Here is a 26,183-nt window from a genome sequence, read left to right as displayed (position 1 = left end):
GGGCCATTGAACTGTTCAATGCCTCACTAAAGGGAAGAGGAGAGATAGACTTCTCTGCTTAGGCTGTCTGCCTCTCCACCCTCTCCATGTCCATGTTTGAGTACTGACTGCCCACTACTGCTTACTACTGTTTTACTACTGTTTTACTAATGTACACAGCCTAATGTTTTCACTACTGTTTTACTGCTACACTGTTTTTCATGCTATATTAGCACACATGATCAATGGCTGCGGTCAGGCTTCTGCTACAATACTGAATGAATGAATGGCTATAACCCTATTACCTCAACCTGTTCTTGCACTGAAATAGTTTTTTTATTTTACCTTGTCTACATTATACTTTACTCTCTTATTTGTCCACATTATTTATGCTGGTCTCTAGACCTTACTCTTGCACTGTTGGACTAATGTTGGACTACTTTTCGCACCTTCACCATGACACTCACTCTCTTGAGCACCTTGCCATGCACACATAACTAAGGACTATGGTTGGACTACTGTTTGCACCTTCACCATGACACTCACTCCCTTTAGCACCTTACCAGTCACGGCCCTGTCACTACAAGCGTCTTATGCATGATCAACCTCAAGCACATTGGACTTTCTTAATTTAATTTATATAGTGTATTTAGTATTTAGTTTTCTTATCTTTTACTGTCTTTATTGTACAGTGGAGTTTAGTTATATGTTTATACTTATACTATACCATTTCTGCTGTAAGTGCATGTTGTGTGTGATGTCTATATGCTACTGAGACCCTTGAATTTCCCCTTGGGGATCAATAAAGTATCTATCTATCTATCTATCTAATAATTTTGTTCTTAACTGTACCTCACTTATGAACATGTTTGGTCCACATATTCCATAATTTCCTTTACACATGAAATATTAAAAGTGAGGCTTTTTGTAGTTTTTATGCCAGTAGAGTGTCTTGGGTTCCCTGCTGAAGAGAACCTTAGTCATACATCACTGAAGTTCAGCACTTCTGACTGTTTCTTTCTGACCATAAGACCACACTAGGGTCATCAAGTATATAATTTATGTTGTGATATGATACTTATCATGAGGAGGAATTCTATTCTACCATATTATGGATAGCACGGTAGGCTTCGACACATCCTTACCGAATTTAAATGAGGATATGAGGAATTGCCATAATTACTTCATTTACCATACAAGACTTCAGTGGTGCACATTTCACAAATTCATTTTAACTGACCCGCCCACAAAAGACCCAAATAAAAAAACATTTTTTTATGACTCGTAATAGCAGGTGACTGATGCGGGCGGCCGCTCAATTATGATCAACCCACGCAACACTGCTTCATAGATATTCATGGGTTTCATCAGGTCCCTTTCCACAGTATTAATAAAGCACCATGCAGTCTGCATTCATAATCTAAGTGCTGGATTTTATACATTTGTGTTGAGGGACCCTATGAAACCCATGAATACAACATAGAAAATAAATTACACTCTGTATTATGAGTTCTAAAGCATTATTTATTCAAAGTGTTGTCAACTGCTGCACAGAAAAGTAACGTAGGACTATGAAGCAATTGCATCCTACAATTATTATACAATCTTTCTCTTCCCTTCCCTTCTTTTTGATCTTAACTGGTAGAGGTGAGTGAGTGAGTTTTTTTTAAAATATTAAAAGAAGAAAAGTCATCTTTATTGTCTGGTCTCTCACCAAAGGCTGTAATTCAAATACACACTAACGACAGGAAGTTTGCAGAATGAGTATGGCTAGACTTCTTGTCACACAAATAAAGCAGTATCAACAAAAATCAACAAGAAGTCCAGAAGTAAGTCATATCACCTGAGCAAAATAAACAGTAAATAAACACAAAAAAAAACAGCCTTTTGGCGAAATAAAACAAAAAACATACTGGTATAAAGACTCCAATATTGACAATATTGTTGTTGCTGTTTTTGAGCAGCTGTACAATCTCCACATCTCCACTTTCCAACCTTTACAATTATAATAAGCCACTTTCTGATAGGAAACATCATCTGTAATGAAATTCTATGTGAATCTAATCAACAGCCACACAAATCATCAATCAAGTTAGAATACCTGTTTTAAAACCAACTACCTCTCTATACCACTGTGATAGTTCAGCAGTCATTTACTTATAAGCATTGGCTTTATGTTTGGGAAGGAAACTGAAGTTCTTCGGCACAGGTCCCAGCAACATCTCACTAAAGAAAAGAACACAATTACAAAAATCTTTTTTTTTTTTTTAATCAAATGGTATTAAACAATAAATCTTTTTTTTTTTTTGTATAAATGTATATAAATTGTAACGCATACACCGTATGTTTAAGCACATTACTGATCTCCTCACCCACCTGATTTTTACCCAGTCATCCACATATTGACTGGCCATGAGACACTCGAGGTAGTCTCTGCCCATATAGTAAGGCGGTCGCTCATTAATCTTTTGAGGCACTCTTTCCAACAATCCCACAGGAATGTACCTGATGAAATGTTTGAAATAAAACAGTGGTGTCCAGAGATCTGAGAGCCAGACATTTTTCAATTCCCCTTTCAACAGACCATTGATTAAGATGCAAATATACTTGCACCTAGCAACACAATGCAAAAACAAAAATAGTTGTCTATTGATTAAAGCAATAAGTCTCTCAATCTCACTCACACACCCTCTCACACACCCACTACCTGCACATGAAGGATGCAATAATTCTCTCAATCTCACTCACACACCCACTACCTGCACATGAAGGACAGCCATTCCAGCAGGAAGGTTCTGGTCTTTTCTAGGCCCTGAGTATCACTTCCCCAGTGCTCCATGCCAAAGTTTGTGAAATCCCGCAGGATGTCCAGGCGTTCGCTGGAGGAGATGTCCCAGTGCCTCTTCTCCTTGATCTCGGTGAAGATCCAGGGCTTTATCAGAGCACCCCTACATGACAGACAGAGGTTTGATAAGCTGTGTAATAAGCGGGATAATGTGTAGAACGCCGGTCATTACTGGGAAAATAAGTCTCTTCAGGGCGGAACAAGACCCCTCCACTGCGCGTCGGGATCCGGTTCACCCTGTCGGGACTTATTTTCCCACTAATGCGTTCTATACATTATCCCTTACTTATTATACGGCTCTTCACAATGCTAGTAGAACGCCCCATTGACTTGAATGGGATTTCCCAACGTTCTATGGTAAAATAAATTCACGTAATTACCGCTGCAAACATATAATTACCGCTGTCAATGGCAACGGGTTTTGTGCTTCTGATACGTTTTTCATATCACTACGCAAGGACTGGAACTTCATTCAAACGTGAAAGCAGACGGTTGATCAGCTGTGTTCTAAAGAATGTTTGATTCAAGTTCAGCAGCGTGTGTTGTTGCGAACTATTTGTTTCTCAGCAAATGCCACGATGACGGGTAACAAATAGGCTAGGCTATGTAGGCTAAAGTCATATCGTGGGGAGTTTATTATTTCGTTTTGGCAAGTAGCCGTATAATAAGCGGGATAATGTATAGAACGCTGGTCATTATGGGAAAATAAGTCCCTTCAGGGCGAAACAAGACTTATTTTCCCAATAATGACCGGCGTTCTATACATTATCCCTTACTTACATTTGGCTGACGCATTTTTAGCCAAAGCGACTAACAACATGGTAAACAGTTTAAGTTTTAAAGCAATTCTCAACAATTTAAAAAACGGTAGAGTACAGTAAGAATAAGTGCATCAGTGAGTGCTGTTTTTAACAGTTACGTGTCAGTTCAAGACGGCTGGTGAGTGCTAGGATCAGCAAGACTTGTTGTAAGTGGTGCTCACGACGGACACCTTTCCAATATCTAATTTGCGCGCAGTGAAATGTGGTACCTTGCCACCATTATCCCCGACACTCCAGTTTCTCTGGCCTTCATTGCATCCTCCCAGGACAGAATGTCTCCATTACCTATGCACAAAGAATGATAGCCAGTCAGTGTCTAATGGAACTTCTTATAAATACAAAACAGATGATTCTGTATGACGTTAGCTGGCATCGATGATGTGTGGTTAAATAAACAACACATTGATAGGATTGATTTTAATGATTCTAAAGGAAATGACATTAGAAATCATCTTTGTTTACCGAAGAGTGGAATGGGACTAGCCAACTTCGAGCAAGTGTCAATGTAATCCCAGTCTGCTAGCTTAGTGTAGCGTTGTTCACGGGACCTACCATGTAACTGAGAGGGGGAAAAAATACATTGTTAAAGATTTCACCAACTAAATTTCACAAGGTTGTAGTCAATGTCTTTATTTTACTGAAGATAGGGGTGTGTTCAAACTAGTGTTATTTTTCACAGCTGCTGGCGTTTTACATTATAATCCTGTGGAGTAGACTGTGTGCTGTCGCCAGTGTTTTTTTTCTGCAGCTCAGAGTGTTAAAGTTGAGAAAAGTTTAAAAAAAAAATTTCAAAAAAGCACCCTACTACACCACTAGTTTTTTTTTGACAGCTGACCAATTACAATTACAAGCTGGGTAATGAGATGTTCATATCCAGCAGAACTAGAGACGATAGCAGTGAAGAAACGAATTACGATCAACTTTGAGCACAATGAGCTATGTGACGTAAGAATCAAACATTACATTACATTAGGCTGACGCTTTTTTAGCCAAAGCGACTAACAACATAGTAAACAGTTTAAGTTTTAGAGCAATTCTCAACAATTTTAGGACAATTTAAAAAACATTAGAGTACAGTAAGAACTAGATGTACCGCATAGCGGTACAAAATATGACCGCCGCTCAGTCATGTACATCCGTTCAGCGAAAATAAATCACACTTCAATTTGTCTCCATCCCCCACTCTTGAAACTTTTGTGTATGCTTGTTTGGCATGCCTGAGTGTGTGTGTGCGGCTGCACAGAAAGTAGCCTACTGGTGCTGAAAAGGTGAATAGATTGTAGAATAGCCAAAGAAGATGTAGCATTGTTATAAAACCTTTAAAATCTCTAAACAATCACAAGTAGGGCAGTTCATCACAGTTCATCCATTGCAACTGGATTGATGAAAGGTCACTTACACCTGTAGGCTACATTGTAGGCCTATTTGGGAAAAGCAAAAGGTATCAGCATAATGTTATTTATTTATTTATTTATTTATTTATGAACAAAAACATCTCTGTCAGTTCCATGCCGTTTTCAACAGCTATCAAAAACAAAGGTCATTTTTGGATGAATGGATTTTTTGTGAATGTTTCTTCTTCTACATAAGATTTTAGTCATCTTTAGTTCATGTAATACTTTATTGTCAATGCACAAATTAAGTAACAGTAGTCTGAAACGTTATTGTTAATGCACAAATTTAGTAACAGTAGTCTGAAACGAAATGCTGTTTTACATCTAACCAGTGGTGCAAATAACTGACATGTCCAAATGGGCCTTGATGAAATGCGTCGCTAGACTGTTCATACACATTTTAACGGGCCAAAGTTGAAGAGCTTTTGTCCGTTATTGTTCGTGAAAATATAGGCTGATTCGTGTTCCCTTGCATTGTGTAACTGGAGGTCCATGGCTAGTCTGGCTTTCACCAGACCAAGCTCAATCTTTTAAGAAATCAAAAAATAAATAGCGGGCAGATCAGGCTGGGTTCACCCAGCCTAGTCCATAGGCACCCGATATTGTTTAATTTTCCGATTGAGATATCCACGCTCTGGCTATTCTAAATACAAAAATGCATAAGGGAGTTATGACAAAACTGTAACTAACAAACTATATCCTAATAGAAAGCTGTTAGCTTCCCTAAGCTACAGGTAGGCTTATAAGGTAGGCCTATTTACAACATAAATTGTCAATAGGCTATGCTGGCTTACACAAATAAAATCTCCTTTGAAACCAATGGCTTACTTTACAGTATCAAGCGGACTTAAACTGCCATATCGTGGCGAAAAGTTGTAATAAAATTCACGCAGCTCCATGAGTCAAGGAAAGCGCGAATGAAGTAGCCACTTCTAAATGGGACCCACTACACAGTAGCTTAAGGTGTGTTGCTAAAGCAGCCATAATGAAATGAAGGTGTCATTGTTTGGATACTTCACACACACGTGCTTTTTAATTTCACAGACTACAACTACCAAGCTGGAATCAAAGACCATCGATTCCCCTCTCACATCCTGCACGCACTTAAAACAAAATAAACAGGCGTCTCAGTCTCACGCATGTATAGGCAAAACTGTATCAGACCGGTGTAACGTTGGTAAATCTTCCATTGCACAGAATGATTTTTGTAGCACGTGCAACAAATGACAGTCGAAAGATACAATTACAGTGCTGCTGTCAATTTGCTTGGCATAACCGCATTTATAGTTTTCTACAAATGCAATCAATCAAATTGGCCTCCATCACTCAACCAACGCTAACGGTAACATAGGTCCTTATTGATATTATAAGATTAACGTACCTGCAGTAAAAACCAAGCATGTCCGATAAACATCCTCAGATTTTTTTCGGCTTCAAGAAGAAATGGGAATTACATTTCATGTGAACATCGTCCTATCCTTATTAGACGTTCTCTGCGGTAAACTTCAGTCCTTGTAGGAAGCGTCCATTGTTTTTCCAACCCACTTTTAACTTCCAACAAAATTACGGCCATTCTAATACCGATAGTATGTGGGTGCCTGTGTGTGTGTGCATGTGTATATGTGTGCACCGCCATCTACAGGCCAATGAGTGTACAGTCACTAAATGTACACATAACCTTTTTTTTTTTAGACCCCCCCATGGATGAAATTCTACGAAACTTGGCATACCCCCAGAGAATGCCAGGTCAATCATACACATACAATTTGGTGCAGTTCTGAACATCTTAACTGAAGATAGGGGCGATAAAAGCAGAATGATATTGCATTTTCATTTTTTACCGGGGGGGTGCAAATCACAAATGAGTGATTATGGGCCAGGTTGATGTGGGTCCTTGAGGGGCCCAGCGCAGGGGGGGGGGAGTGGCCCCTGGGGACTTTGACAATCCCTATATGACCGCTTCGCTAGTGGCGGTCATAATAAGGGCATCAGTGAGTGCTGTTTTTAACAGTTACGTGTCAGTTTGAGACGGCTGGTGAGTGCTAGGATCAGCAAGACTTGTTGTAAGTGTTGCTATGAGAGGAGATGTTCTCTAAAGAGCTGGGTCTTCAGGAGTTTTTTGAAAATGGAGAGGGATGTCCCTGCCCTTGTAGGAACTGGCAGTGTGTTCCACCAACGAGGAACAACAGATGAGAAAAGTTTGGATTGGCCTGAGCGTACCGGTGGTAGAGCTAGCCATCGTTCGTCTGAGGAGCGCAGCGGTCTGGGGGTAGCGTATGTCTGTATGAGGGCATTCAAGTAGGTGGGAGCAGAACCGGAGACTACTTTGTAGGCAAGCGTTAGAGCCTTGAATTTGATGCGGGCCCCCATTGGTAGCCAGTGTAGCTGGATGAGCAGCGGGGTAACATGTGCCCTTTTGGGTTGGTTGTAGACCAGGCGCTCCGCCGCGTTCTGGATCATCTGAAGTGGTTTCACTGCGCAGGCTGGGAGACCTGTCAGGAGGGCGTTGCAGTAGTCGAGTCGTGAGATGACTATTGCCTGAACCAGAAGTTGGGTAGCATCTTGAGTCAAGTAAGTCCTGATTTTCCGTATGTTGTAGAGTGCGAAACGGCATGACCGGGCGACTGAGGCAACATGATCTGAGAAGTTTATTTGGTTGTCGAGAACAACTCCTAGATTTCTTGCAGTCCTGGTAGGTGAAACAGACAGGGAGTCAAATTTGATGTTGATGTCATGGTGTATGGTAGGTTTAGCTGGGAGGACCAGCAGTTCAGTCCAGGTTCAGCTGGAGGTGGTGTGCCTTCATCCATGTAGCTATGTCTGAGAGGCAATCCGAGATCCGTGCTGAGACCAAGGGGTCATCAGGTGGAAAGGACAGATAGAGCTGTGTGTCGTCTGCATAGCAGTGGTATGAGAAGCCATGCGAATGGATAAACTGTCCCAAGAAGGTGGTGTAGATAGCAAAGAGAAGGGGCCCAGCACTGAGCCCTGGGGGACCCCTGTGGTGAGATGGTGAGGTGCAGATAGCTGACCAAGCCATGATACGTTAAATGAGGGTCCTGTGAGGTAGGATTCAAACCAGGAGAGCGCAGAACCGGAGATTCCCATGTTAGTGAGTATAGAGAGAAGGATGCGGTGATTAACCGTGTCAAAGGCAGCTGATAAGTCAAGCAGAATGAGTACTGATGACCGAGCGGTCGCCCTGGCTTCTTTTAAGGCTTCTGTTACAGACAGCAGAGCCGTTTCGGTAGAGTGGCCGCTTTTAAACTGTATCACCACATTCATTTATGGAGCTCAACTGGACGTGGCCCGAATTTTCTAGTCAGCGTGTCCTTACTGCAGTCGTTTGAAAAACTAATATGTTAGCTATCATTAACTTGATTAGCACACGTTGTTATAGCAGTAAAAAAACTCCCTCAACTGCTTTTTCAAATAAAAAAAGCACCCTAGCCAACTTCTCAAAACAAGAAGCCTAGTCTGAATATAGCATAAGGAATCTACAAATATATCTGACTGTGGTTGAAACAAATCCTTTACCGTTATTAGTGATACACCCCACTTTTTGAGCTCTGGGATGAGTTTGTGTGCCGTGTTGGTCTTTTCTTGAACGCCTGTACGAATCTTGACCGTTAATGGGACGTCCAGAACCTGTGAAGGCATCAGCCACCTAAAATTAGGTTTGTAGTCTCAATACTGCATCTTCTTCATATCTGTAATTTTAGAGAACTCACCGAATTCATTCCCCTAATAATCTGCTCAAATTTGTTGGTCCTCATCATCAGACCACAGCCCCCACCCTGTGGGGGGAAAACAGCAGAATTACAAACTATTCCACTAATCAAGAGGCAATCCATAGAATCCCCCTGACAATCCTGAGTGAGTATGAAAACTATATATAACAGAATGGCACAATACCTTTTTGAATACAAGATCAATGGGACAACCAGAGTTGATGTCCACAAAGTCCACGTCAATGTTGTTATTGAGCAGCTCAGCACACCTGGTCATGGTGTCTGGGAAGCAGCCCTCCAGCTGAAAGAACAAGACCCTGTGAATTTGTTGTTCATCTTGTATGTTTGTGTGCAAGTGTAGTGGGACTCATGTTCATACATCCTATTCCAAGACCAGATATGGCTATATAGGGCTAAACTTGTCAAAATGTCGGTTATAAATATTAAAATACTACATCAGAAGCAACAACTCTACAAGGGCAAAGTGTTAATGCTAGGGATGTAACGATTACCGGTATAAAGATAAACCGTAATAAAAATGTTGACGATAACAATTACCATTTTCTTTTGAAATATCAGAATTATCACGGTTGATTACCGCCGTGTTGAAACCGTGTGTTTAATCTTTCCCAGCTTCATCCGAGCCTGCTTTTGACATACAGTAGGGCTGGTACAATGAAGCAAAACTGGTACCCTACTGATTCTGTTGTCTAATTGATGGTTTTAACTGCAATTCGGATTAGGCTACACCTGATTTTAAAAGGTGGAACATTTTCATCGCAAAACGTGCACTGTATCATTTAGCCACACTGCGTCTTTTTATGTTCGTGTCCACATTAAATCCATTCCACTCACGTTATCAGGAGAACACAACACTTACTTTGGTCTCTCTCACTCATTGGATCCAAATAACAGTAATAGCAACATCCAAGTCATGGTAGGGTAAGTTAAGCTATAAGCACATGGCCAATTAAACATGAAAAAGTGAATGGGACACTTTTTGAAACTATTTCAGCTTGTGTAGGCCTATCAGTGCTTTCTGAACATATTGAACACACTTTTAAAAATACCGTGATAATACCGAAAACCGTGATCATTTTGGTCACTATAACCGTGAGGTTAAGTTTTCATACCGTTACATCCCTAGTTAATGCTCATTAATGCACTAGCAACCTGGTGAGGGTGGACACCAATACTACATATTACTCTTTAACAGGTTATCTATGCCATGTTCAAATACTAATAATATGCCTGTTACTGTGGTATTAAAAAGCAAAATAAAATGGCCATTACATCTCATTTACATTATAATAATTAGTCCATTGTTTTTGTTTGATAATAGCATGTTTTAGATCATATTCATCATCATTCAGTCAGTCGGTTACTGATTGTTAAATAAAACACTCTATGTGATGCATTTAAACTACTGTGCGCGATTTTGATGCAGAGCATTATTGTATCTTCAAAAACTACACATACTTTAGGTTGCGTGCATGTGTAGCCTATAAACTACATGTAAGAACTTCACAGATCCCATTATCAGTTCAACTCTTATTCAATAATCAAATCATGCATCGGATGAAGCAAAGTTGAAAAGTTAACCCAAGTAATGGTATGTGAGGCGTGAGCTTGTGTGAGATCTGTGTGAGAACTGTTTGTGTCTCGACTCTCATGATCAATGCGTTAGACTCATGAGACCTGATCTAGACATACTGTATGTGGATACGGACCTGCACTCCAAAGAGGTCCTCACTCTCGTGCCTTTTCAGGAGTGCCCACTCTGAAGACTGGCCCTGGAGCAGATTAGTGCACATGGCCATCTCCCCACACGTGATGTCAGCACCAAACCGCTTGCAGACACGCCGGAAAGGGAGATTCCCACACTGCAAAGGAACAAAAATACATCATTTGAAAATGTTATAGGTCCAAACGTTCAGCAGGGACAAAATTATGAGAATTGTTTATGAGAATAAACAGCTGTATAATACTATCAGAACAGAATCCCTTATTATTTTTGTCCCTATTGAAAGACATCTAAAACGTAAGGCCCATTTTGAAAGATGCTGGAGTTGTCATCCAGCAACTTCAAAATTGAGTACCGGTATGTGTCATGCACAAGGCCAAGTTAAGGAATACAGTGTTTCCCACAGATCTTGCAATTGTATTGCAACAAACAAAGTTGCAAACATAGTTAGCAACTATGGTTTTGGGAAACGCGCCCCTGGATAATGCTTCTGGTGGTAGCTGTCCAAGCTAAGGGGGTCCGGGGGCATGCCCCCCCTGGAGATTCTTTTTTTATAATAATAATAATAATAAGGGGTTAATAATAATAGGGGTTTTTAAGGGGTTAATAATAATAACCCCTTAAAAAAATTCTTCTAGTGAAAATAACCCCCCAATGCTTTGGTAATGAAATGATGGTGTTCTCATTGACATGGCTTATTGCTGATGTCTGTCTCTGTGAATGAGATAACTAGACACACTGATCACAGTGATTATGCCTCGTCAAAACACCCACTCTGTGTGCAAAGAGCAGTGAGAGCGGAAGCAGCATTATACTTGGGCGGCCATTAATTTACCTGGGCGGCCCGCCCAACTACAGTGCAAGTGTGGGAAACCCTGTGAACAACAATGCCAATATCTATGTGCCATGGCTTGACCTTCAGGAAATGCAAACAAACTTACTGTTGTTAACGGAGCTAGATACAACTTATCTCTGAAATCCACCTGTCAGACAAACACAAACGAGACATTACTGATAAACCTAATCTCACACCTGAAGCAAATGAGTACACAAAATAACAGACACGTGCAGAAACATCCAGTAACTCACCTGCTTCTTCTCACAAGGACGCAGCTTTACAAGGTCGACATCAGTCAATGCTCCAACACTTTTGACAGCAAGCTCCTGACCCTGACCACCCTGTTATTAAAAAAACACATTAGGCAGGTTAGTTTCCGATCAAAGTACTACTCTGTGTTGATGGCCCTGGTCCCAGTGCCTGTAGCTCACCTCTGTGTCTTTCACATTTGCAGCACTGTCCACTTCTGCGGGCTGATCCTGGGCATCAGCCGTACGGCAGCTGTCCTTTTCTGCAGCGTCTGTACTCTTGTTATTGCCCTGAGGTTTGCCTTTGATGATGGTCTTCAGGTAGGCCTCAGACGCGTTGAAAGGCACTTGCCTCTTACGTAAACGCCACTGCAAGTCTTTGTCCAGACTATTCTTGACTGTCTTTTCCTTGCACGCCCTGAACACTTCTTCGTTCACATGGTTCTTGAAGTCAGGTCCGGTGTGGGCTTTGGCAAACCGACAGGTCACGCCATACTGGCATTTCCCAAAGGTGTCATAGAGGTAGCATTTCTCTCCCAGGTCAGCTGGCTTGGAGGCCATATAGTCAGCAATGTTATGGAAGAACTTGCATTTGTCACCATAGAAACATTTTGCTTCACGTTCCTGTGTGGATGAGTGAAGTTGGTTACTATTAATTAATTAATAACTCACCATGACATACAGTAACCTACTCCAAATTATGGCATGGCTTTCCTATTCAAGACACTAAAACCCACTGGGCTACTTTCTTTATCTGAAGTTCTACCTGTATGATTGAGGGGCAGAGTCTTCGGTCATCATAACTTTGAGGTTTTTTGTGAGGCCTGGACTTATTTTGACCCCTGAATTTCTTTTTGTTGTGTTTGTCTTCCTCTTGTTGCGCACCATTATCCAGCTTTATCTTCTTCTCCTCTGGCTCTCCGGTCTTCTCCTCCACTTGACCTGTAGCTTCATTGTCCTCCTTGCCTTTGACACCTTTCCACCCTGAATCCACATGCGCATGAAACTTCTCTTTGGTTGTGAGGTATCTGCAGAAGTAAGGCACAGAGACCAATGAGTCCAATCAATAAAGCTGAGTAAGCTGAGTATAGTTATGACAGAGAACTATAGGGCATCTACCACAATACAAATCAAGATTCAACTGACTAGTGTTTCGTCAAACTTAACAGCTTCTAATTTACCTATGAGGGAAGATCATATAGCTTATTATGCCACTACATAGTGTCAAAGAGACTGAATGGACACCTTCACTAGTACCCCTGCCATTCATCCTTCTGATTTAAGTTTTTGCCCATGACAAAAGGCCTACACCTAGATTAAGGCTGCACGATTTTGGGAAATGTATGTTATTGTCATTTTTCTGACAGATGTAATATAATTATTGAATGCCAAGCTTCAGTTCAATGTTCTGAAATTTCACTTTAAGACACAAAAAAGATAATATGAACATAAAAATCATACATGTGACAAGACTATCCATTGGTGTGATTAATTACAGCTTTTGCGATTAGCTAATTGCATTAGTTTGATTGTGATTTCGATTAATTGTGCAGCCCTAACCTAGATTCAAAAATAACATGTCAACTCACTGGGTTTTTATCGCGGCACAGCCTTTTTCAATCCCATTTGTAGAAGTGGTTTCTGGAGTTCCTGTGCTCGTATCCATGGCCCCTGTCAAATCAGCCATGCATCAGATCGATTTCAAATAAATGCTACGATTAACAACGAAGGGTTAATGCAAATGCAGCAGTGTTCCTTGATAACCAACAGCTCACTGGCATTAACTCAAACCTAAAGTGAAATGTGCTATATGTGCTTCGAAGTGTTCGTTGAAATAGGTTGGAGGTTAAGTGCACAAGACAAGAAAACATGTTGTTTTACACATCCCATTAATCAGAATAAGAAATAGATAACCATATGATATATAATTTTGCAGCGGATCATATTTTGAAGTTCTGTTTGTGTTTGTATTTCATTTAATATAATTTTCAGCTAACTAGCTACCTAGCGTCTACCTATGACAAGTGTTGGCCAAGCAGCTGTGTGTAAGAAATGCAGATCAACTTTCATTACACGTTGGACACAACATAATCTAATTGCTCAGTAATCAGATCCTCTAATTACCACGACTGAAATCACAGAACAGTTTGTGACAATCTTCCGATCCTGTGAAAAGTCCCAATTTTAGCAAGTCAAACACGAAAGCATGACACTACGCTGGTGCAACATATTTGGCCGTCCGTCTGACAACTGCAGTGACGGAACTTAGTTCCTAGTGCAGGTCACGTCCCGAATTTGTTGACTCTGTAGACTGGACACACACATCCTACATTTGTATTTGTTAAGGTTTTTTTCTCCTGCTAGTGACTAAAAGTTTTTCCAAACCTCAAGATAACATAAATCTTTTTTTAGTATATCATGTCACAAGCTCAAAAGGGATCAGCCCAATACATCCTGTTTCTGAAAAATAATGACTTCAAATATTTACACAAAAAAATAGTATATGGGTAATTTATAGCTAACAATGTGACAAGCAGACAACAGACAATTGTAGGCGAAATAAATAAGAACAGATAAGAAACATCAAGTTCTCACTCAGGGTTATACAAATGTATTGGTATTCTTTATTTATGGTTTATGACAGGGTTTTGAATAAATCTGACAAAACATGATCGGCCTGTGACCCATGTTAGACAGTTCAGTCTTTTCGGTTTCCTCACTATGGAAATTTTACTTTTGGATAGCAAGCATAACTATGTCTTACAGTGCATGAAAAGAGAAGGTCCACTTGTGCTGCATGTACTATGTTCTTCGATTTTTAAGGCAATCAACAAAACTGTTGTAAATTTACTCCTTAACAGAATCCAGCTTCTGCAACTTGGCCTCAAAACGCTTGCGGCTACTGTCCAAAATAGCAATCCCATTCTGGTCAAACTCATACCCAACCTTTCTCAGTTCATCTAGACGCCACTTCAAGTTCTCATGGCTAAAGTCTAGGACCCTTGGCTTTTCCGTGATCTGTTTCACTGTAATTCCTGCCTGTAGCAAGCAGTCCAGTTTGTCGCTCATCAGCCCAGGAGAAACAAAGAGGATTGAGGCATAGTTCACAATGAGTTTAATAACATCCTTCTTGGTTCCGCCCACCGAGTCCAGCTTCTCCTGAAGCATCCTGAAGTTCCTCTTGAGGATTTCATGAGAGATGTCCAGGATCTCTGCCCCATTTCCTTGCAGCAGGCCCAGCAGCTCTGAGTTCTTCAGTCTCAGTGAGGACTGGAGGAACTCCACATTGGCCTTGACCCGCTTCGTGCTGCGAATCAGGATGTAAAGATTCTTTGAGATGACAGCCTTGGCGAACTGACTAGGCTCCATCCCACCAAGGCTTGCACACACATCCTGAAGCAGATCCACCATCTGACGGTTGAGCTCCACGCTGTTGGAGAAGGTACGTGGTGCCGTGGTGAGGAGTCGATGCAGGTCCTTGGAGTTCAGTCCCAGTGAAGTGAGGAAGACTATGTTCTTTTCCAAGTTGTCGTTGTCACTGGAGCGGAAGAAAGACTCGGGCGAGCGGTTCAGAATACTGACAATCTCATTGTCACTCTGAAACACACTCCGCCACAGCTGCCAGCGCTCCTCCAGGTGCTCCCCAGAGCGAGTGATGGAGCGGGGGAAGCGTGAAATGATGCTGGCCACCACCTCACGACTGGCCCCTTTAGTTTGCAAGAAGTGCACAAGTCCGTGCTCATTGGTGATGTTCTTCCTCAGTACACCTGGTTGCCGTTTCCGGGCCTTTTTCACATCCACTCCCAGAATCTTCAGGTTGTCAAGCAGTAGCTCGTTCTCTGTCCCTTTGCCACTAACATCATTTGAAGAGTGGGTAGAACTGACCAAGGTTCGAACCCATTGGAGGGAAGCAAGTAAGGGTGGTTGAATGAAAATTCTCTGAAGATTCATGGAAGTCCAGATGCGAGGCAGCGCCATATTTAGCTGTGTCTGAGATAAGAAGAAACTATTCAATTATTTTGCCTGACGTGGGCACAGGCTTCTAACAGGCTATTAGCGTCAGATGGTAAGCTACATAGGCTAGAGATAACACTTGAGGGGAAATATCAGTCAACGTCGCAACATATTTTTACAGAATGCCATGAATGTATTGTTTATTTAATTATAATAAACATTTCATCTTCCTATTCGAGTAGAACTATGGCAGTAGCAGCAAGAGTGAACACACTTGTCAGCTCTGTGTGACTCTCAATAAATGCATTCCCCTTTTACCAGAAGCGACAAAAAGTCACAGCTTTTTAAACGAAGAGAAAACACACATTTCTAAGGTAGGCTAGTCTATGTTTCACTTGCCCTTGCGTGTGCTGTTAGAAGACAGAAACGGTTCAATGCCATGTTAGAGAGGGTTTGTTACACTTTCGACCGCCGGTCGCTCAGCCCCATGATGAACTCCTGAGGACTAGCCTACTACTGAGAAGTAGGTTTGTTATTGTGAATGAGGACCCCTAGCTTCTTGGAGTAACCAACGCAAAAACAGGTTCAACAATTTCACATTTGTACGCTAGATGGCAGTATATGATAATAATAATGACCTCATGCATTATTACCTTGCCAGTAAAATGATTGTAGGTTGTAGTTGACTAGCAAGAGGGGGTAGGCCTAATGGGCGCAAAAATTCAGGTAGTCCCATAAAAAAAAATACTGCATGGAAAATAGCTTTTGATAAATGCCTTGGTAAATCTAATCATGCTACAAAAAAAAGCCTTGATATTCCATGAACTGGCCCAAAAATGACCAAATCACCTGACTTTCCATGTCTTGATATTCCATGAAATTCCATGAAAAGTGGGAACCCTGAATCAAAGTTGTGTTTGTATCAGATTTGTGACGCACAGAACAAATGAAAATATGTTGGAGTGAGAAAGATTGTGTGTTATTTGTAACTGTGTTATCTGTAACACTAGCTTTGGCAACACTGTCCCCAAACAGTCATGCTAATAAAGCTCCTTTGAATTGAATTGAATTTAATTGAATTTAATTGAATTTAATTGAATTGACGTTAGTATTAATAATGCCAATTGAATGCAAAGTTGTCATAGAGGTAAACAGTGAAGAATATGGAATTAATATATTTGGATAGAATGGAAATAATATATTTCTCGAGACATTTGTACTCTGTCATATTTTGGATGTTGTAGGTATTGTTGTACAATGTACAGTAGTTAGGAATCAAAGAAAAAGCTATGAATAAGTGTGTGCATGTCTCCAAACTCTTGACTGTATAAGTATGTACAGTACGTAGGCTATAACTCCACTTCACCATACTTCTATCACAATGCCATGTTCTGTGAGGATGGTATACTTGACTGGTGCCAATTTTACCCCACAATACAGAGACCCAAAGCATTTCTCCACATTATACAGCACCATTAAAGGCGCAGTCAGCAATTGTGCAGGAATTAACATTTGTTTATGTTTCTATTTAAAATTACACTTTGGTCCAAAACAACCATTCTATTTTAACCAAGGACCAAACTACCCCAGAGAGGTAGTTCACCCCTACCTTCGGCATTCTCAAAGAAACCCACTTTGTTTATTTCCAGTTTTCAGAGCCTGGGCAGAGAGCATTTTTCTTTTACAGTATACTCATGGAATGTGCAGTAAGTGGATCATGAGGAGAAGATTGGAGATATTATGGGCTTGATCGTGTACGATCACTGACTGCACCTTTAAAAGAAGTCAAGCTGTAATACTGGCAAGTGTGCGATATTCAAGCATAAACTTTGTCAATATCTTGACTAATATAATATTTTCAATAAACCTTGCATTTGTCAAACCTTACTTGACAAATAAAAGTATAGGTTTTCATACTAAACGTGTAATTATTCAAACTTTTGAATGCTGGTATTAGTACTTACACATTAAGTTTTGGTTCTCAGGTCTCATATGAGATTATTGTATTGTATATGCATTGTGTAGTTATAATATTGAGTTATATTCAACTGAAAGCAGAACAATACACGTGCCACAGCATCTGTCATTCATGTGTCCAGGATGGATTGTTTTAACTCTGGGTGGCAACAGATGTTGATCATGTCTGCCCCCTCTGCTGCAATGCAGCTGACTTTTCTCAGTTCCCTCTGGAGTCCACCTGTAAAATAAGTCTCAGCCTCCATGTGCTGCTTGTTGAATCCCTCATTCATGCATAATTTAAAAAGCCACTACGCTATCACACTATCTTCATTATTCAAATTGTGTTCCCTTGTGTTCCTTTCCTCCTGCCTCCAGCATGTGTCTGATGTGCGTCCCCTTTTCTCATCCTCGCTCACCACTAATTGAAGCGCCGTCTGGTCGGAGAGGCCTAATCACTTTTTCATCACAGACATCCGCAACGTTCTCTCACAAGCTTTCTGCTTCATTTGCACCTAACAGAACACACTCAGTGTTACTGAGCACCAAATGCACCCTTTTACAATGTCAATTTTCTGTCCATGTTTGACGTAAACTATAATACAAAACAAATTATGAGGTATGGGGTTCTGATTAGACTGGTTCAGGGAGGGTTTCTTTCAGGAAAGTGGCTGCAGTGACAGTGCTAAGTTCAAAAATACGATATAGATGAAGAGAGGGAATAAATATTTAACTAGATAAACCCACAGTAATGGGATAATGGGTAATAATGGGATAATGACCGGGATAATGCTCTTGGACAGAAATTCTTGGGTGAGTCCCTTGGAATTACCAAAACAGTTATAATCATGTAAATAATCATAAGGCCCTCTTGTTTTGTCTCCCTGCCCCTCTTTATTACCATGGGAATAAGAAAGGCTACACATGAATAACATTGAAGATCAGTTTCAACCACTGCTAACCATTTATGGGCTGCTTATAGAACACCCACAGTACTTTGGAAATTATCACTAGCAGTGAACTAACTCAGTATATATCCCTGAAACGGCTAAATAACTGAATGTTGACTGTGTAGCCATCTTGACAACGTCTTGATGGCCATTCCTTTGATCAGAAATAGTCTACAGTATGCGGCCCTCATGGTGGTGCTGCTTGAGTTACACCAGATGACACCACACTCCTCATGCATCAATAATGGATGGCTAGGACTTTCAGTTGGCCTTCAGTGCAATAGACTGAGACTCTCTGTGCGTCCTTAGAGTGGCACACAAACCCTACGGGTCCACAGGTGTGACCAGAACACTGTCCTGACACCAACGGAACAAGTGCAGGATGTCCAAGAGACGATGGGTGGAATTCAAGATCTGCCAGACCATAAGCTGTTCAGCGCCCGTCAGTCGAAGGCCGAGGCCATCATCTCCGGCTGGTGGTAGGTTCAGCAGAAACACTTGTTTGTGTTAGGCCACTCGAAACATGTTTGAGCGCATTGACTATAACTGACTGTTGTCTCTAGAAACTCAACAGAAATCATAATCTGCAAAAAACTCTTATGTTTTGGGGACGACATCAAGGGTAATGACTTCTTTAATTTAATTACCCTTTAAATAGCCCTTTAATTACTTAGTCCATTATCAATATTCTCTTGGCCTGTGGTGTTTTATTTAGCCTGTGTATAATAGTGTAAACTTGAAATATAAGCCTGAGTGCTTTACAATAGCATATTTCAGAACTGCATCCTGTTTAAATATATGGGCTACATTCAGTAGCCATATACTAGGTAGAGGAAGCCTATCACAAGCCTAATCCTACAGGTTTCAAGCTGCAGACATTAATTTTTAATACAGAGGCCTTACTAAGTTGTTCCAAGTTCTTATGAGTAGGCTAATTCTTTTGTGAGAAATGTATAACAAATGTATAGGCATCTGTTCAAACTTTTCACATTCCTGTTTTTATTTTATTTAAAAAGCTTTTGTATAAGGGGAGTAGGAAGAGAATGACACCTACGTGACGTCATCTCAACCAGTCTCGTGTGTTTACGTGGATAACATGGCGCCGACTATGTGGCTGTCGAATGGAGTCAGCACTTAGCCTAGTGTGAGAATCCGACGTGCTGTGAGGGCCAGGGATAAGACTGCTCAGTGTTCACATGCTGTCTTATTTAAACACTTGGCTCCTATTCAGCGACAATTCGTATGAAGCCTGTTTCTTTCCCCAACAGCTACAGGGACAACAGTTATGGAAGACGAGGAGCGTCAGAAAAAGCTAGAGGCTGGCAAGGCAAAGGTAAGATATCGCCGTTTAAAAGAATGTCCTGCTCTCTTCTTAACTTAAATATTGTGTCTAGGACCAAGCATAAACTGTAGAAGTAGTTTTATGGCTCGTCATCGCTTTAAAAGCTACATTTATTTACTCTCGCCGTCCCGTAAACAGCTGACGTGAGAGGGTCTCTTCCGTGTCCCACTCCACTCCCAACTGCTGTCGCTACAATGTTATCAAGGCACGCGCCTCAATGACAGCTTCGGGGTACTGTATGTGGGTTAGCTAGCTAATCTCCTTTGTCAAACGTGCGGGTGCTATGTTGTGAAAAGCCTCGTAATTTCTACTGTGACATATCACCGGCATGTTATCATATTAGGGAAGTTAGTTCAGTGTCAGATGCACGCTTTATTTGCTCTATTCATTGACCCACATTAAACCAAGGTTTGGGATTGTAGCCTATGCTATATGCTACTGCTGACAGGACTGGATTTTCAAGACATGCCCTCTGCGAGTGCCAAGACAATTGCGTCACAGCATGTCTGTGATTTCTCTTCATATGAGTGTCTTTTGAGAGATTCATGTGATTTGAATTAGGTCATTTTGACCCCCTGCTGGGCAGGTCAAGAGGGAGGGTTCAAACACTGCTCTTACCCCTAAACATAGATAAAACAAAACACTGACACAATTCTTGCTCTTTTCTGGAAGTCTGGTAGGCTTTGTCATTATAAAATGGTGAAACATATGCTTGACCCATTAGCATGTTACTTGGGCTACTTAACTTAGAAAATTAAGAGGAATGTGTCAGCATGAGACTTCCTACTACTAAAAATAGAATAGGCGCTTAAACTGCTGGTGCTAAAAATACAAAGTGTTTTTGAGGTAGTGCAGTGCACGAAGGAGGGTGGGAAGTTGGGACACATTCTGGCACATGGCATGCAGTGGAGAGGTTTGCAGGACAGTCTAATGAAGTGACCTTTGCCGCGTCATTTCTGTAAATCTCTTGAGAAGCTTAAATGACCATGACTTTGCATTCTGAAGATGGTGGATCGTGCTGTGAAACGATGCTGTATTTATTTCCTCTCACCAAGGGAAGATCAGAGACAAATGTACTATTACTTGTCGGCATAATGGATTCCTTTGTCCATGTAGGCTGTTCTCATGCGCTCATAGAGTTTTGATAGGTAGGTAATGTAAACATAGCTATCACAAATAAGGTGGGATGGAATGTATAGCAGTAGCCCACAGTTTGTTTGCATAGTGTACAACCTTTATTCTATGATATTACAGCTGAAACAGTAAGTACAGTATTACAACTGAACTGGCCACCTTATTGCCACCAGGTGTGGTTCTCTTAACCCTGTTCTGTCTCCATCTGCTTTTGAACTAGGATTGGCATGCCCTTCACCTTAACTAAACAAGTGAGAGGCTTCATCCTGTGCCATAGTGGAGACATTTTTTTGGACCATAGCAGGCTGTAAATGGCAGAACACACAGAAACAACATACTTGGAAGTCTTATCAAGTGTTATCAAGGCAAAACTGTTTATCAAACTACTGCACTTTATCGAAATTGTGCAAGTGTCTTTGGGAAGTGAACCTGTGACCACATGTGATGCAATGTTTTTAAAAGAACTAATTAATTGCAATTAATGTACAATGAGCAGTTTACAGTGATGGAGTTATGAACCATGCAAACTGCCCTGATCATGGCTAGAAGATAATTGTCATTTAATAATAACAAACTCTTTTAAAGGGACATCAGGCAAGCCTGATGCTTTTTCTCTACGAAACTCCCCCTCGCTCGGTCTGAAGCTCTTGTCCTTTTCTTTGCATCCTCCGTCAAGGGTTTTCGCTGCTTCTTCGCTGGCTCTGCCATTATACACACGTTTGCAATAATCTCTAGCGTTTCGTTAGCCTGCCTCTGTGCTGTAAACTGATCCTGCTTCGGTCGGCGGGTAGGATACACTGAACTTGCAAGTGGGATATTCTTCCTACAGGCAGTAGGGGCGGGCGAGAGAGTCTTCATTCGCCCCGTAATGAGTCATTTAACCATATACCGACTTACGAAGATGATTAATTAACACGAAAACGTTGCCTGGTGTCCCTTTAATGTAGTGAGGTCAAGGTCTCTAATATGGTGTATAATGTGATGATTTCAGGAGAAGTCAAGACACTATTGAGCAATGAAGCTGGCCTCAGGCTGCTGGCTGTTAGATGCTCGGCTTACCCGGAGGTTAAAAGGAGCAGCTCAAGCATTAGCCTCTCAGAACTTGCATTCATTTTTGCCCAAACATGTAGTAGATATTGACATACTTTAGTCCTGTATATCCACAATTAAAAGGTGCAGATCTACCCTGGAAATTCAGAGTTCTCGCAAGAGCACAATTTGAATTTGCTCAGCGAGTGACTCTGACAATGAGTAATGATGCTTATTACCTATGCCAATGGAGCTGAGCTGCACCAATCACATCAGTGTATCTGATATAGCCAGGCCAGAGGCGAGCTAAACAGATGACAACAGCGCTGCAAGTCCGGAAGCATTGGTCGTAGTGTTATCCAATTGCATCGACGTCCGGAATCGGTCAGTAAACATTGGTCGTAGTGTTTATCCAATTGCATCGACGTCCGGAATCGGTCAGTAAACATTGGTCGTAGTGTTATCTAATTGCGTGTAGTGATATTTTCAAATGCATACTTGGTACCGCCCCTTGGGCCATTTTCATTACTTGTAGCTAGACCCTTTAATGTTTTGAATTTGGGTCTGGATTTTCAAGGCTAGCACAGATCTGGTTTACAAACAAAATATTCAACGTAAATGGTTATGACTGTGCTATGAAAGAGCATGCATAAACTTTTTTAACAGCTACTTTTTTGCCATTTTATAGGAAATGTCAAACACACAATTTAGTGACCCTTCTATGTCACCTAACATTCAGAGTGACTAATACTGGCCTTGTCCTTCATGGAGACTTCTCCAACTTTCTCTCTCTCTCCCAGCCACTCAACAGGCAGTTCTCTAGGGACCAGTCTCTCTCTCTTTTTTTCTTTTTTCTTTCTTTCTTTCTTTCTTTCTTTCTTTCTTTCTCTCTCTCTCTCTCTCTCTCTCTCTCCACACTGTCAGAATTCTGTGTTGAATTTTTTAAAAAGGCAAGGATGTAGCCTCTTCATTGCTGTGCCTGAGGAGAACATTAAACAGACCTGGCAGTATGCGGTTAGCACGCCAGCACTGAGAATCCCCTCACAGGGAATAGGGGACGCAGCGCTCTGTCATATCTGAGACCATAACCATAGAAAACACATGAAAGAGCGTTTCAAGAAGTTGTTTCTTTTATTTTGCCCCTGCAATCCTTTTCTTCCTTCTCCCTGTAGGTTTCCATCCTACATCCTCCCTCTCTCTCATCCCCCTCACACATACACACACACACTCTCACTCCCTCATGACATCTCTCTCTCTGTCTGTCTGTCTGTCTGTGTGTGTGTATGTAATTGAGAGAGGAGCAGACAGACCGACAGACAGATTGTGGGAAAGAGTGAGAGTGAAGGCAAACGGGAGATGGCGAGCTAGAAAGAGAGAGGAGAGTGTATGTGTATATGTGTTTGAAGTGGTGGAGCATGCCTCTTTACTTGGCTACGATCTTGGTTGTGTTGTGTACACCGTGGTGCCAACTGTTGATGGTTTTAGCAGCTGCTGAGGGCCCTGTGTGTCTGCATGTGTCTGCCGTCCTGTGGGAGGCTTTGACAGCTGGTCACCCTTTCATAGGGAACACCGGTCATCCTAGTTTGAAATATGTTACATTTCCTTCCATTTTTTGTATACATTCATTTGTAAATAACATAGTTTTCATGGATTACCCTTCCAGATAAATCCTTGAATGATGTACTCCTGGCCATTAAGAGTTTTCTGTTGTAGGGTATTTTTATCCTTATTTTATTTGTCCATAGCACATACTCAATGGCACTGGAAGAAGCCATTTGGGCCGATATGAGCACACAGATTTATTGAGCCATTGGACATGTTTAAGAGCTTCTCTGGAAATCCCTAGAGGAGAGAATTTGGTGCCAAAGCTTTGGACTGAGCCCTTTTGTTTCCGAGTTTTAATGCATGCCAAGTCATTTCAGAGTCACTGATGACAACCCTACTATTAGGCTATTTTATGGACCATGTCGCCATGGTTACATTATAAGACGTAGACATAATTAATTCGCCCAGTGCAAGTGGTCTATGATTGTCACACCACAGTGACGGGCTTATTTGAATAAACACCTTACATAAGGAACTGATCCAAAGGCAGAAGTTCCGGAAACAGAGCCAGCCAGTCGGGCTCACTTGTTAGGTAATGTCAGAGTTCTACTTTTCCATTCTCTGTCTGTCACAGCAAGCAGGGAAGTTGGCATGATGACCAGAGATTGCTGACAGGATGGGTATAAACGTGATGGAGATGACCACAGAGCTCCAGATTATGTCTCCCAGTCCTGTTATAAGCCATATGTATTAACTAATGAGTCTTGGATGTGACTGTGGAACAGGCCAGATGAAGCACCTTCTCCATGTTTTGGGGGCAGTTTGATGTGATGGATTGGATTTCACCATTTCTGCTTTTTTGCCGCATCATTATGTAGAACCCACTCCGACTCAAAGGGAGGACAAGGGAAACCTGATTTGAATCTTACGTAAGCAAGCCAGTTCAGAAACAAGAGCACCCACTCTGCAAACACACAAATCAGCCAATTACAAGACCAAACTTTATTTATTTTTTTGGTCGCTAATGCTAATTCGGCTGGAGAGTGCACGTCCAAGCACTCTGTTTTGATCTTTTAATTCACCATTGATTGTTCCTCACAGCACGGCCCTGTGAGCTAATTGCCTCTTCCTAGTCCAGGCTGCTCGATCACGTCGGTTGTGATCTCGACACGGCCCTTCAGACTGGTGTGTCTAGTGGGCCATATGACGAATAGCTCTTTACCCTGTTGACCAATTGATCCCCATTTTGGTGTGCCCGAGCGAAAATTAATTCGCCAAGCGGCTTGACGAAGTGTGGGTCACAAACTATTTAATTACTCCCCACCCGAAACAAACAGCCTCAGTGGCAGCATCCTTCACACGAATCCCACTGTCTTTGGTCTACTGCCCTGAGCTAGAACCTGACTGCAAATGGACCATTTCCATTAATGTGTTTTTCAATGGCATATGTGATCAATCCCTTATCATCCAAATGGGGAAAACCATTGATGTTTGAGAGGCTAAATATTAAACGTGCAGTCTGCGATTCTAATTGTGATTTTCTTTTAAGCTGAAATATCAACAGACTATTGGCAGACGTGTGGACTGCATCCCTAATGAAGATGTGCAGGACCTTTAGTGCCTGAGTGCTACGTAACATTCTCCTAAGTGTTGCTGGTTCTCTGTTAATAGTATTAGTCCATCAAAAGTAATCTGGTAGGACGGCGCCTGACACATGAGGCTTACTGTCTTGATCTGGAGCAGAGGTGTGTGTGTGTGTGTGTGTGTGTGTGTGTGTCTGTTTGTGTGTCTGTTTGTGTGTCTGTTTGTGTGTCTCTGTGTGTGTGTGTGTGCATACATGTACATGCGGGAGTGTGTGTGTGTGTGTTTGTTGAGAGTATTTGATCATCACAAAGCTCTTTATGCCTAGAACTGGGAAATCTAGGCCAAGGGATCCTGTGGAAGTTCACCGGCCACGTTCAATCAATCTGAATGGATCCCTTCTCTCAGAGTCAGTTCATTTCTGCAGTGGTGGCAGATGTGCCCCAGCTTTTGTACAGAAACGCTCAGATTGACCTCCTGAGTGTGCACAGATTGGCTACCAAAGGTCTGAGTGGCGACTGCGGCCAGCACCAGGGAAATCACAACATTTAGCCGGCTCATGATTTGATTCTGAATATCATTGTTCATTTTATGGTTCTGTGCAGGTTAAAGTAATATTCTCTTTTATTAAAGTGCAAGTTTTTAAAAATATCAAGCAATAAGAAAACAAGCATTAAACCACTGCAATATTGTGGACAGTGAGAACATTTTGTCACCCATTTTGCCTATAAACAGGTTCCAAATGCATCTAATCTAAAAAAGTCCTTTGATGTGATTCAGCATGATCCTTGGCAAACTATCACAATATGTAATACATTTTCACCCCACCCTTGGTCTGAGCTATCTCATATACTACTGAGTAGAGTTTCTAAATGGTGCCTTATCTGTCTTGAAGCGCTATCAGACGGTTTCCGTATAACACCCCTATGATAAGAGCCGTTATGTCTCCCCACCGAGCTTCACGTTGGCATTCAGATGGCTCCAATCTGATTACATGACACTCTCTGCCCCAGACCTACTGCTGTGGATTGCGTCGTCTTGCCAAGTGGGCCAATCGGGCAGCAGTGGCATGTTTACTGACAGGAAGGTTAG

At 41.5% G+C, this 26,183-nt stretch overlaps 3 protein-coding genes across 3 annotated transcripts in view; 1 reads left to right on the top strand and 2 right to left on the bottom strand.

Moving 5' to 3' along the window:
* Positions 1 to 1,482: 1,482 nt before the first annotated feature.
* Positions 1,483 to 13,941, bottom strand: dus3l (dihydrouridine synthase 3-like (S. cerevisiae)). Its single transcript, XM_048230155.1, has 15 exons — positions 13,725 to 13,941; positions 13,190 to 13,271; positions 12,367 to 12,628; positions 11,784 to 12,224; positions 11,604 to 11,693; positions 11,456 to 11,497; positions 10,501 to 10,653; positions 8,955 to 9,071; positions 8,771 to 8,836; positions 8,577 to 8,687; positions 4,108 to 4,204; positions 3,855 to 3,930; positions 2,739 to 2,927; positions 2,356 to 2,484; positions 1,483 to 2,205 (listed from the first exon to the last, which is right to left on the bottom strand). Exons 2-15 carry the CDS (start codon positions 13,264 to 13,266, stop codon positions 2,133 to 2,135), a joined length of 1,923 nt encoding a protein of 640 aa, XP_048086112.1. The 5' UTR covers positions 13,267 to 13,271; positions 13,725 to 13,941; the 3' UTR covers positions 1,483 to 2,132.
* A 260-nt stretch (positions 13,942 to 14,201) lies between these two features.
* Positions 14,202 to 16,057, bottom strand: LOC125285625 (transcription termination factor 1, mitochondrial). Its single transcript, XM_048230156.1, has 2 exons — positions 15,954 to 16,057; positions 14,202 to 15,590 (listed from the first exon to the last, which is right to left on the bottom strand). The coding sequence occupies exons 1-2, from the start codon at positions 15,993 to 15,995 to the stop codon at positions 14,448 to 14,450; spliced, it is 1,185 nt and encodes a 394-aa protein (XP_048086113.1). The 5' UTR covers positions 15,996 to 16,057; the 3' UTR covers positions 14,202 to 14,447.
* A 3,498-nt stretch (positions 16,058 to 19,555) lies between these two features.
* The window catches only part of akap9 (A kinase (PRKA) anchor protein 9), a 79,178-nt gene continuing 72,550 nt past the window's right edge, over positions 19,556 to 26,183 (top strand). The window contains 1 exon segment of the mRNA XM_048230205.1: positions 19,556 to 19,793. Within this exon segment, the coding sequence (XP_048086162.1) occupies positions 19,746 to 19,793 (48 nt within the window). The 5' untranslated portion in view covers positions 19,556 to 19,745.

Source organism: Alosa alosa, chromosome 20 (genome assembly GCF_017589495.1).
Source record: "Alosa alosa isolate M-15738 ecotype Scorff River chromosome 20, AALO_Geno_1.1, whole genome shotgun sequence".
Classification (NCBI taxonomy): domain Eukaryota; kingdom Metazoa; phylum Chordata; class Actinopteri; order Clupeiformes; family Clupeidae; genus Alosa; species Alosa alosa.
This window is presented reverse-complemented; position numbering and strand designations above follow the sequence as displayed.

Excerpts from the sequence above, each read along its gene's own strand:
- dus3l (XM_048230155.1), bottom strand. The coding sequence starts at position 13,266 with ATGGATACGAGCACAGGAACTCCAGAAACCACTTCTACAAATGGGATT. Across the intron at positions 11,498-11,603 it reads GTCCTTGTGAGAAGAAGCAG|GTGGATTTCAGAGATAAGTT; the intron begins GTGAGTTACTGG and ends TTTGTCTGACAG. Across the intron at positions 3,931-4,107 it reads TAGTCCCATTCCACTCTTCG|GTAATGGAGACATTCTGTCC; the intron begins GTAAACAAAGAT and ends CTTTGTGCATAG.
- LOC125285625 (XM_048230156.1), bottom strand. The coding sequence starts at position 15,995 with ATGGCATTGAACCGTTTCTGTCTTCTAACAGCACACGCAAGG. Across the intron at positions 15,591-15,953 it reads TTCTAACAGCACACGCAAGG|ACACAGCTAAATATGGCGCT; the intron begins GCAAGTGAAACA and ends TTCTTATCTCAG.